Source organism: Berghia stephanieae, chromosome 4 (assembly GCF_034508935.2).
Source record: "Berghia stephanieae isolate SIO BIC M18660-M18661 chromosome 4, UCSD_Bste_1.3, whole genome shotgun sequence".
Lineage (NCBI taxonomy): Eukaryota > Metazoa > Mollusca > Gastropoda > Nudibranchia > Aeolidiidae > Berghia > Berghia stephanieae.
The window spans coordinates 80,584,471-80,596,970 of record NC_088363.1 but is presented as its reverse complement, the minus strand read 5'-3'; the positions used below and the strand labels follow the sequence as shown (position 1 = coordinate 80,596,970).

The following is a 12,500-nucleotide window of genomic DNA, read 5'->3' as shown; positions in this document are numbered from 1 at the left end:
TTGACAGGCATAGCAACAAGAGGTCACAGAGGAACCATCAATAGCTTGACAGGCATAACAACAAGAGGTCACAGAGGAACCACCAATAGCTTGACAGGCATAGCAACAAGAGGTCACGGGGGAACCATCAATAGCTTGACAGGCATAGCAACAAGAGATCACAGAGGAACCATCAATAGCTTGACAGGCATAGCAACAAGAGGTCACTGAGTTGGCCACATTGCTTTGGTATGAATGAGGATATTTACATCACAACGGATGAGCCCTACTAACAATGTGGGTTATCAGACCTGCACGTCGACAGCACTGAATGATACCCTAAAGAGAGATAAATTTTGCATTTTCACCTCGATCCAGATGGCCCTTTACGTTCACTATTTTATTTTTAAATTCCGTTAAGCAGCAATTAATTACTTTTATGGATTACAAAACAAATTATATCTTTTCATTTTTTGGTTTAAAATACCAACTATCTGGCAACTGGTAAACTTCATTCAGGTCACGATGTGTTGACGTATTAAAAGGTACGGTCAAATATAATTTTATTTTCCAGACAAGATCCTTCTTTTCTTTTCCATTAAAAAAAAAAATAATGGGTTTGTCCCTCCTATCACCGTAATTCTGATTATTTTCTCGTATCATGCGTACAATCAATAAAAATTATCAATGTATTTGAATTCCAATTTTTTCACAGTTTATACTACAGAATAAACGAATGCACTTGGGGGGGGGGGGGGTTGAAAAGAAAAAGCAACGTCACCATTTGTCATTATCATCATTGTCATCGGAGACAGCTTCTATTGGTGCTCACACTCCTATGTTATGACGATCTTTCTCCTCTTTAATGAATGGGTCATCATTCAGCAAATGCTTTACCGCACTCGTGCACCGTCGCAAACCCACCCGGAAGCTTCGTCACAATACACCATTCAACTAGATCCTCTGCGGTTTCGGGCTCGTTACCACAACGGGTATATATATATATATATATATATATATATATATATATATATATATATATATATATATTATATATATATATATATATATATATATTGGACAGGTGGAAAGTCCCCACTGATGAAGCGATTTTGCCGATTCGCTGCCACCCAGTGTCTCCTCTTGCTGGTGGAGAAACCTGGCAACTTTTCCATCAGTTTCGAGGAGTTTATCCCCGCCCCCTCGAGGGATTGAATTCGTCCTAACCGACTTCCATCTCGTATGTGCACCTCTGTCCATAGTCAGGGTCATCAGTCATCGTGGGCTTCGATATCGTCACCATCATCATCATCATCATCATCATCATCATCATCATCATCATCATCATCATCATCATCATCACCATCATCATCCTCATTATCATCATCATGAGTGCCATTGATCAAGGAGAATTCCGATCACGAAGTTATGTCCTTGGGTAAAGTACTTTACATACATTATCCCAATCGACTAAGGTGTGAATGAGTACCCGGCTAGTTACCACAATGGGTATATATATATATATATATATATATATATATATATATATATATATATATATATATTGGACAGGTGGAAAGTCCCCACTGATGAAGCGATTTTGCCGATTCGCTGCCACCCAGTGTCTCCTCTTGCTGGTGGAGAAACCTGGCAACTTTTCCATCAGTTTCGAGGAGTTTATCCCCGCCCCCTCGAGGGATCGAATTCGTCCTAACCGACTTCCATCTCGTATGTGCACCTCTGTCCGTAGTCAGGGCCATCCGTCATCGTGGGCTTCGATATCATCATCATCATCATATCATCATCTCATCATCATCATCATCATCTCATCATCATCATCATCATCATCATCATTATTATCATCATCATCCTCATTATCATCATCATGAGTGCCATTGATCAAGGAGAATTCCGATCACGAAGTTATGTCCTTGGGTAAAGTACTTTACATACATTATCCCAATCGACTAAGGTGTGAATGAGTACCCGGCTATAAGCAATTGGCGTATAGTATTATAAGAAAGTTGGTACAAGTTTGGACGCTTAACGGGTGAAAAGTTCTATATGAGATGGAAATATGGCTCCATATGACTGCTTGGGGGAATAATGAGACATTGTGAAATCCGTAGTAAATGCTCCCCCCACCCCCCCCCCCCTAATTCTCTATCTCTCTCTCTCTCTCTCTCTCTCTCTCTCTCTCTCTCTCTCTCTCTCTCTCTCTCTCTCTCACACACATACATATAGATAGTATGCAGATGACGTCACTCAGACCTTTGTTATTGTTTTTGCCATCCGCGTTTGTGAGTTGTTCTCACTAAACTGTATTAACCAGACTATAAAAGTTCATGGTTACACAGAGTTTGTGTGTTGGTCCGTTATACTTCCGGATGGCAATGTTGTGAACTCCTTGGCCAAGCGCATTCTATCTATCTATCTAGATAGAATGCGCTTGGCCAAGGAGTTCATATATAATATAATATATCCATGTTATAGATAAAATAAAGTTGACGTCACTCAGGTCTTTGTTATTTTTTAATTTATTTATCCCCCCCCCCCCCCCCCATCCGCGTTAAAGAGTAATTCTCACTAAACTGTATTAACCTGACCACAGATTGTAGTATGCGCTTGGCTTAGACTCTCACAATATTGCCATCCGGAAGCACAACAGACTAACACATAAAAAGATGTGTAACCTTATCCGTGTGTAGTCAGGTTAATGCATTTTAGTGAGAATTACTCATAAACGCGGATGGCAAAAAAAAAAAAACAATAAAAGAGACCCGAATAACGTCAACTTAATTCTATCTATAAACGTTTAATGTTCCAACATAGTTTTATGTGTTGGTCCGTTATACTTCCGGGTGGCCATGTTATGTGTAGCCAAGCGCATACTATATATATATATATATATATATATATATATATATATATATATATATATATATATATATATATATAATATATATGCATGCGAATGTGACAAAAAACAAGAGACATTTTTGAACGTTCGACACATGTGACATAGGGTAAGAAAGTAGATATGAGCTTTTATATAGGTCAATATCCATTAAACGTGCTCCAAGAGCTTTTACAACAGCAACACATAACACAAGAACGAAACATGACGCCTATGGTTTTGTTGCTTTTTTCCGATAGAGACAACCATTTTACACCGGAGTAATCTGAGAGAATGTTAGTAAAGAGCCTTTTCCAAGGACTCAACTATGCGCCGAACGAGCCTCGAACCCAGGACCTTCCGATCTTTGGAAAAGCGGGTGTCAAAGCCGCAGATGTAGAAGTAAGGCAGGTGTGTTGTTTGACAGAGCGACTGGGGTACTTTTTATCATAGTTCAGTGTTAACCGTCAAAACCAAGTTCCAAATAAGGGAAAATCGGCATTTTGATGAGTTAAAATAAAAATAAATTTTGAGCATTTGTATAATGTAATATCCACAAACCGTGCTCAAAATGCTCTCAAAGGGTGGTCCATACCCACTGTGGGATGAGGACTGGCCAACGACAGAGGAGGATGGAAAAGTTTCATCAGTGGTCCATGCCCACTGTGGGATGAGGACTGGCCAACGACAGAGGAGGATGGAAAAGTTTCATCAGTGGTCCATGCCCACTGTGGGATGAGGACTAGCCAACGACAGAATAGAAGAGGATGGAAAAGTTTCATCGGTGGTCCATACCCACTGTGGGGTGAGTGAGGACAGAATGGAGTGTTTACAATGACACCTTAACAATATAACTGTGGTAAATGGACAATTAAACATTTTATGAGAAACGTTATTTTTGTGCCATGGATCCTCATTGAATTGTGGATGGGTTTTATTCTACTTATCTGTTCTTATCTTTTTGTTTTCTGGTTTTACGACGTTTTCCTTTATTTTGTTTTGTTTTGTTTTTTTAAAAAAACCTTTATCATTTATATTAGCCCATTAAAATAATAACAATGCTAAATTGATATATTATAAAAGTATGTTATGAGAAAGTCACTAGACAGAACGGCATTAACGTGACTCAACTCATTGTTATTGTTTTTATTAGACAACCATTGTAAAGATTAGTTCTCGTTAAACCATATCAGACTATAATATAAACGTTCACGGTAACACATAGTTTTGTGCGTTTGTTCGTGATATCCGGTTGGCAAATGTTGTGAGCGCAGAGCATCAATAGTTCATAGAATAATAATAAAAATATTCGGGTAACTTACCAGCAGCGGAGGCCACGCCCAGCGGGCTTGTCATGTCACTCTGACCTCCTGGCTGGGGATAAAAGAAAAAAAAAGTAGAGTAAAGGGGGATAACAATGAAAAAAAAAAACACGCAAAAATGTAAGTTCATTCCACGGACGAGAACAAACCAACAACAACAAAAAAAACAACAAAAAAAACCAAAAAAAAACAAACAAACAAAAAAAAAAACCCAGAAAACAATGGAATGTAATAATAATGTTGATTCAATATCCAGACATCAATCATGTTTGTTTGTTTGTTTATTTACTTTATTGTTGTTTTCGTTTCTTTATTTTCTTGGTATGTGGGTTGTTTTTTTTTTTACAGCTGAAAAACTTTTGTCAGAGTTTTGCTTATGATTTTGTGTAAAGCGCCAAGAGTCTCATGGTTGATGATACCGTGCGCTCTATTATTATTATTATTATTATTATTATAATTATTATTATTATTATTATTATTATTATTATTATTATTATTATTATTATATTATTATTATTATTATTATTATTTATTATTATTATTATTATTATTATTATTATTATTATTATTATCAGGAAATTTTGGTTTACTTAGTTTTGGTATGCTTTCTCCTCGTTAATGAATTATTATTGTTTTTTATTCATGTATCTTATTTCTTTTTTTATTTACTTACTAAATTTCAAATGTTTTAATCGTTTTTTTTTTCTTTTATTTATTTTTCTTTTTTTTTTTTTTTTTTTTTTTTTTTTTTTTTTTTTTTTTTTTTTTTTTTTTTGGGGGGGGGGGGGGGGTTTTGTTTTTGTTGTTTTTTTTTTTTTTTTTTTGGGGGGGGGGGGGGGGGGAGGGTTTCTTTCTTATTTTGGTTTATTTCTTTTTTTGTTGTTGTTGTTGTTTTTGTTTTTTTTTGTTTTTCTGTTTTTTTTTTTTTTTTTTTTTTTTTTTTTTGGGGGGGGGGGGGTTATTATTTTTTTTTTAAATTTTGCTGTTGAATTCTTTTGTTTGCATGTTTTTTGTTAGGTTTTTATGGTTTTGATTTTTAAAAAGTACATATGTTTGGATTTTCTTAAAATTCAACGCTAAAACAACATTCTAAATTTATTATATAACCAAATTATGATACTTAGTTCCCATTTACCTTGACAGTTTGAAACAAAGACTGATGTAACACGCGTGGATTTTGAATACGCTCAAGGAGTAGTCGTAGTAGTAGTAGTAGTAGTAGTAGTAGTAGTAGTAGTAGTAGTAGTAGTAGTAGTAGAAGAAGAACAAGAAGAACAAGAACAAGAAGAAGAAGAACAAGAAGAAGAACAACAAGAAGAAGAAGAAAATCAAAGGTGACTTGCTCAATGCCACACAGCGCAGCGGTGTGTGATCGAACTAGGTACCTTTCGGGTTCGAAGCAAAGACCGTACCGCTGATAATAACAATGTTTATGGAGGAAAAAAATAAATAAAACAAGACAGAAGTACCCGAAGAGAAGAGGGGATCGTACTAGGGTATTCCCGGGTCATGATGCAGTGTCTTAACCACTCGACCACCTAACTACGCAACCCCCCCCCCCCCCCCTCACCGAATTTCTCCTTTTTTTAAAAGTAATAGAAGAAATCAGGAAATAAGACACAACACATAAAGTAGATACACGCACACACACACACATGCAAATATACACACACTCACATACACACACATTCACAAACAAACACACACACACACACACACACAATCAAATAAATAGATACACATCTATACACACGCAAATAAAAACAAAACAAACAAAACAAAAACAACAAACGAACAAAGAAAAAATAAATATAAAAAATAAATAAACCCAGACAAACCGCAAACAAAAGCATACAAAAAAACCCCCAAAAAACATACACTTCATTGAAGAAGTAAAGTATGTGTGTAATCAAGTGCGTGAGTACTAAGAGATATTATTGGAAATAGGGTGACATTTAATACATAATAAAAAAGAAAATATTTGAGATGCAACATGGGAGGTAGATGGAAAAGATCTTTGTGTGTATGTGTGTGTGTGTGTCAGTGTGGGTAAGAGTGTGTGAGAGAGAGAGAGAGAGAGAGAGAGAGAGAGAGAGAGAAAGGAGAGAGGAGAGATGTGAGAAGAGAGCGAGAGGGATAGAGAGAGAGAAAGAGAGAGAGAGAGTAAGAGAGAGAGAGAGAGAGAGAAAGAAAGAAAGAAAGAGAGAGAGAGAGAGAGAGAGAGAGAGAGAGAGAGAGAGAGAGAAGGGGCGAGATACATCTTTTGAAGAATTATAGTCTGTATTGTTTGTTTAGAGTGAGCACGCACACCACTCACACCTCATCATGACGAGGTGGGACGTGCGCGCGTATTATGCATGTGTCTGTGACTGTGAGTGCGCGCGCGCATGCGTTTGTGTGTGTGTGTATGTTTGTGTGTTTGTGAGGGTTGCGATGTGTACCTCTATGAAGTGTGCACAGTGTGTAGCGACGCGGCATTTTTGTGGTGAGTGAGTGAGGTGTTGATTTTATTACGTATTATATTTTAAACCGGAACGGAGTCACCGCGACCTCAAACCCACAGCTATTTTTGTTTACCATCATCAGCAACAAAACAACAACAGGAAACAAAAATCAGAATTAGAAAAAAAAAAAAAAAAAAAAAAGCGAGAAGGGGAAGCCAGGGATGAAACATTTACATTTATCCAGTAGGTATCGCTGCTTCTGCTACTCCCTTTTCCCCTCTTTCGTTATTAATAAATAGATGCCTGGTTTTCTTTTGTTTTTAGTTTTTATTGTTATGGTTGTTGTTGTTGTTGTTATTGTTATTGTTGCTGTTTTTGTTGTTATTGTTATTTTTGTCGGTGGTGTTGCTATTGTTGTTATTGTTATTGTTGTTATTGTTGTTCGTATCGTATCGTTTAAGAGCTAATAGGTTCGAAAAGCCTTTAAACGCTTTGTGTAACTTTTATGCAGAGATGCCATTGATCAATTTATTATGTAATTAGTATTAAAGGTCAATGTTGTTATTGTTATTGTTGTTGTTGTTTTGTTATGGGTGTTTTTAACTTTTTTTTTTTATTAATATTTTTTTACTGCTATGATTTTAGTGATGATCGTTAACAACTACATTTGAGAGATTCTTGTGTTGTTTTTTTTTTTCTTTTTTCATTTTCCTTCGGTTGCGTGGTTGGTAAGTTGGTAGGTAGGTAGGTAGGTAGGTAGGTAGGTAGGTAGGTAGGTTGGTTGGTATGTGGGGAGGAAGACAGCCAGATATACAGATAAGTAGGTGGGAAATAGACATAGGTAGATAGATACACGGCAAGGAAGACACACACACACACACACACAGAGAGAGAGAGAGAGAGAGAGAGAGAGAGAGAGAGCGAGAGAGAGAGAGAGAGCGGGAGAGAGACAGACATACAAATAGATAGATAGATAGATAGATAGATAGATAGATAGATAGATAGATAGATAGATAGATAGATAGATAGATAGATAGATAGATAGAGAGAGAGAGAGAGAGAGAGAGAGAGAGAAGAGAGAGAGAGAGGAGAGAGAGAGAGAGAGAGAGGGGGGGGGAGAGAGAGGAGAGAGATTACTTGATTGCTGCTAGAGTGTAGCCCCCCCCCCCCCCCTGCCCCCTTGGGCAGAGCGGGGGAAATTACATTTATTGTTGTTTCTACTGCTGTTACTGTATATTTTGTTATTGATGATGCTGAATAAGGCACGTACGCTCGCTCGCTCGCTCTCTCTCTCTCTCTCTGTGTGTGTGTGTGTGTGTGTGTGTGTGGTGTGTGTGTGTCTGGAAGTGTGGTGGGTGTTGGTGTTGAAAGCTTGTTTTGTTTATTTTTTGTTCTTATGAAAAAAGATTTAAAAAATCTTAAGCTTTTATATAGCGCAATATCCAATAAATGTGCCCGTTAGAAAATGTCCTTGACCAACAGCAAACGTGGCATTTAGACCCTAGACATGACGCCTATTAAGCGATATAACAATTTTTCCGACAGAGACGACCAGGTTAATGACCAGGTACCCATTTTACACCTGAGTAATGTGAGAGCCATTTTCCAAGAACTCAGCCATACGTCCAGCGAGACTCGCTTGCACCCGACAGCCGGAAAAAACTTGCCAACACACAAAACTATGTCTAACCTTAAAAACGTTTATAGTCTAATTTATGCGATTTAGTGAGAACTACTAAAAGCAATAACAAAGAGCTGAGTGGCGTAAATTTCGTTCCTTCTTCATGAAACAGTGCCAGTGCCAAGCAAAGAAGAATGAAAAACTACAAGGAAAAAAAAACATGCCATCTTTCTGATATTTAAATTGAAAGTGCGTGGTACCTTCGTTTAAAAGTTCATCTGCGATCGAATTATTATAAGCGGCAGGTCATCAAATTATCTCCTCTTATCGTCGTCATCATCAACATCGCTATCATCGAGAGGCCTTCCGAAAACTCCTACATCCCCAGTATTCTTTTTTTTTTTTTTAATGTTCTAGTAGGGGGTTTGGGAGGGGGGAGACTTTTTTTTAAAAAGTTTCCCCCCTCCCAAACCCCCTATGAGAACATTATAAAAAAAAAAAAAGAATACTGGGGATGTAGGATCTTTCGGAAGGCCTCCCTTATCATCATTTTTACTAGTATCATCATCATCATGGCTTTTTACAAGTACACTAATAGATAGAATGCGGTTGGCCAAGGAGTTCACAACATTGCCATCCGGAAGTATAACGGACCTACACACAAACTCTATGTAACCATGAACTTTTATAGTCTGGTTAATACAGTTTAGTGAGAACAACTCACAAACGCGGATGGCAAAAACAATAACAAAGGCCTGAGTGACGTCATCTGCATACTATCAATACAATGTCCCTCTCCGCCCAGTTGAATTTAGTGAAAATTTAGTGGAAACAATAATGAATACAAGAGCTTCTAAAAAGAACATAAACATGTTTGAGCTGCGTGTCTTTCCCCGTGTCAATGACCTCACGCCGGTGGAGACATATTTTTGAGATAATTGCCACCAGTCTGATCATTGGTTATGCTAAATGTCGCTTGAGTTAAATACAGTACATGGTGTTATGTCGCTTTATTACTAATGACACCTTTAAAATAAAAATCGAACTTTAAAAAAAATCAGTAATAAGTAAAAAGAAGTTAAAATGAACACACCTGTCTATTATGCTTGCTACATTGTTGTTTTATCTACAATCGGAGCAACACACATTCAACGAATGCACACAATGCACACACATGACACACAGGCATGCAACTCCCACAAAATAATAACACACATTCACACACTCGCGTGTTCATCGGCTAGACAAAATAAAAGTTCAAAGGAAAAAAAAATAGATATTAAAATAAAAAAGGCGTTGGTCATAGAAGTAAAATTTAATCCAGTTTCCTGTAACAACGCGAAGTATTACGCCGAAGCGAATAAAGAGAGCGAGAGAGGGTAGGAATACGGAAGAGGAAGAAATCAGAAGAGAGGGAGAGGGAAAGAGAAAGAGAGACAGGACCCCAAAATAAAAATATGCAGCAAAAGGTCATAGCGACCCAGACAACAAAAAAATATTTAACCGGCTGTTCTTGCTCATACAGTTATAAAACGTTATTCACCAGTGGAGTGTTTCTCTCTCTCTCTCTCTCTCTCTCTCTCTCTCTCTCTCTCTCTCTCTCTCTATTTCGTTCTCTCTCTTTTTATCTGTCCCCCCCCCCTCTCTCTTTCTCTCTTCCATCTCTTTCCCTTCTACATTTTCCCTTCTCTCTCTCTCTCTCTCTCTCTCTCTCTCTCTCTCTCTCTCTCTCTCTCTCCCTCATACACTCTCTATTTCTCTCTTCATCCCCACCTCTCTCCGTCTCCCCTCTTCTCTTCTCTTTTTCCAGTTTTCTTCCATTTTCTCTCTTCCTCCCTCTCTCTCTTTCTCTCTCTCTCTCTCTCTCTCTCTCTCTCTGTGTGTGTCTCTCTCTCTCTCTCTTTTTTTTTTTCTCCGTCCCACACTCGCTCTCTTTCTCTAATCCATCTCTCTCCCTTCTACATTTTCCCTTCTTCCCCCCCCTCTCTCTCTCTCTCTCTCTCTCTCTCTCTCTCTCTCTCTCTCTCTCTCCCTCTCTTTCTCTCTCTTTCCTCCCTCTCTCATCAGAGGTCTGATCCGCCCAGATTAAAATCAGAGGTCTTATCCTTCCAAAATTAAATAAATCCTGGTGTGCAATGCTCATAATATTTAGATTTCATAGTTTTGATCTGTCAATCGTGAACATCGGGACTTTAGAGATTCGACTCGCCGACTTGCAGTGACGTCATTCTACTTCATGCGTACTGGTGACAGACTTAGTCAAGACAGTAGTTTTCCAGAGCCATGGACCCGTGGATCGCAAGTTATTTCCCGGGTTCTATAGATAGTATGAAGTTGACGTCACTCAGGTCTTTGTTATTGCTTTTTGACATCCGCGTTTATGAGTAATTCTCACTAAACTGTATTAACCAGACTATAAACGTTCAAGAATACACACAGTTTTGTGTGTTGGTACGTTGTACTTCCGGATGGCAATGTTGTGAGCTTCTTAACCAAGCGCATACTATCTATAGCGTGAAACGGACAAGAGCAAGTGCTAAAACAATGCATAATAATAGATATCATTTTTATAGCTAACACAACAAAATAAATCCCAGACAATACAATAGATAGTTCGAAGATGACGTCAATCAGGTCTTTGTTATTGTTTTTTGCCATCCGCGTTTATGAGTAATGCTCACTGAACTGTATTAACCCGACTATAAATGTTCATGGATACACACAGTTTTGTGTGTTGGTCCATTATACTTCCGGATGGCAATGTTATGAGCTTCTTAGCCAAGCGCATACTATCAATACAAGATACATTTTCTCATAAAATAAATTATGATGTTTCAATCTAAGATTTTAAAATGGAGATGGTTTCATCTCTTACAGTTTGGGGGGAAGAGAATTCCAAACATTAGGCCTTGAATTATAAATTATTCACACACAGCACACACACAACACACACAACACAACATACACACACACGCACACACACAAAGGCTAAACAAAAACAGCAGCTGTTACATGAAGTCTGTCTTGATTTGACCATTTCCAATGAATTTCGTGTAAGCTGGTGTTAAAATTGTGTATTTCAATTTGGAGAGTTGCCAACCTTAACAGCAAATTAACATTGTTAAATTAAATATTGACGATGACACCGAGGTGAGCTTGTTATAATAGGATTCAATGGTCTGCTGTCACGTACGCCCATCAACCAGCAGCTTGGTTCTAAACAAAGAAAATCGGTACTTTTTATTTTTCATGCTGGCTTGAACTTATTTACATATTATCACGTGATCAGAAGGTATAAAAGTCAAAACACGATCAGATTTATAATGTTTTTCTCCTCTGGATATACTCTTATGCTCGTCGGAGATGCATTTCATAATGGTGTCCGCCATTGATCCGATAGTTTAGAACCAGTTACTTAGGTACTATGCGTCATTACGAGGGAAGTGACGTCACGACTGTTGAAGCCTATTGCTGTTTACCCGTCCGGCTCAACCAAGATCTAAGGACATTTGTAGACCAGCAACTGAATCTCAACACCATCGAGGAGCTTCTGGCACTGCAGACGATTGTTTCGGAACGACAACGTTGGTTAGAGCTAAAGCACGACCTGCTGAAGGCAGCCGAGGCGTCCAGTCCGATGACAGAATTCGAAAGGCTCATAAGCCAGTAAGTCAAGTCTGTGGGGATAGTATTATAACATGTCTGTGTTTTTGTTTGTATATCTGTGTGTATGTGAGTGTGTGTGTGCGTGTAAGTGCGTGTGTGTGTCTGTGTGTGTGTGTGGGGGGGGGGGTGTATGTGTTTGCGTGTATGTATTTGGAGATAGAATTACAACATGTCTATGTTTGTGTGTGTGTGTGTGTGTGTGTGTGTTTGTGTGACTGGTGAATATGAGTGTGTGTAAGTGTATGTTTAATTATGTTTGTGACTGATTATGAATATGAGTGTATGTATATATATTATGTATTTGTGTGTAGTATAATATGTGTGTTTATGAATGGAGTGTTTGACTGATTGTGAATATGAGTGTATGTATAGACTGGAATTTAGTAATATATTTATGTCTTTATCGTTTTTGTTGTTGGCTGAAGAAGGGTTTTGAGCTCGAAACGTTTGTTTGGTATTTTGTTCCTTGTTGAAGCTGTTACATTCATTTTTGTTTATTACCCTCTACTATGCCTTACCTTGAATGTTAAATATCTATTTGACTTGAAAAAGTTCATCCTTCAAAATCGATC

At 37.8% G+C, this 12,500-nt stretch overlaps 1 protein-coding gene across 50 annotated transcripts in view; it reads right to left on the bottom strand.

Moving 5' to 3' along the window:
* The window catches only part of LOC144971354 (uncharacterized), a 187,357-nt gene that overhangs the window by 104,323 nt on the left and 70,534 nt on the right, over positions 1-12,500 (bottom strand). For all 50 annotated transcript variants that reach the window (XM_078912090.1, XM_078912096.1, XM_078912104.1 and 47 more), the window contains exon 3: positions 4,198-4,249. In XM_078912090.1, coding sequence (XP_078768216.1) covers positions 4,198-4,231 — 34 coding nt within the window. In that variant the 5' untranslated portion in view covers positions 4,232-4,249. The remainder of the gene's footprint in view (positions 1-4,197; positions 4,250-12,500) is intronic.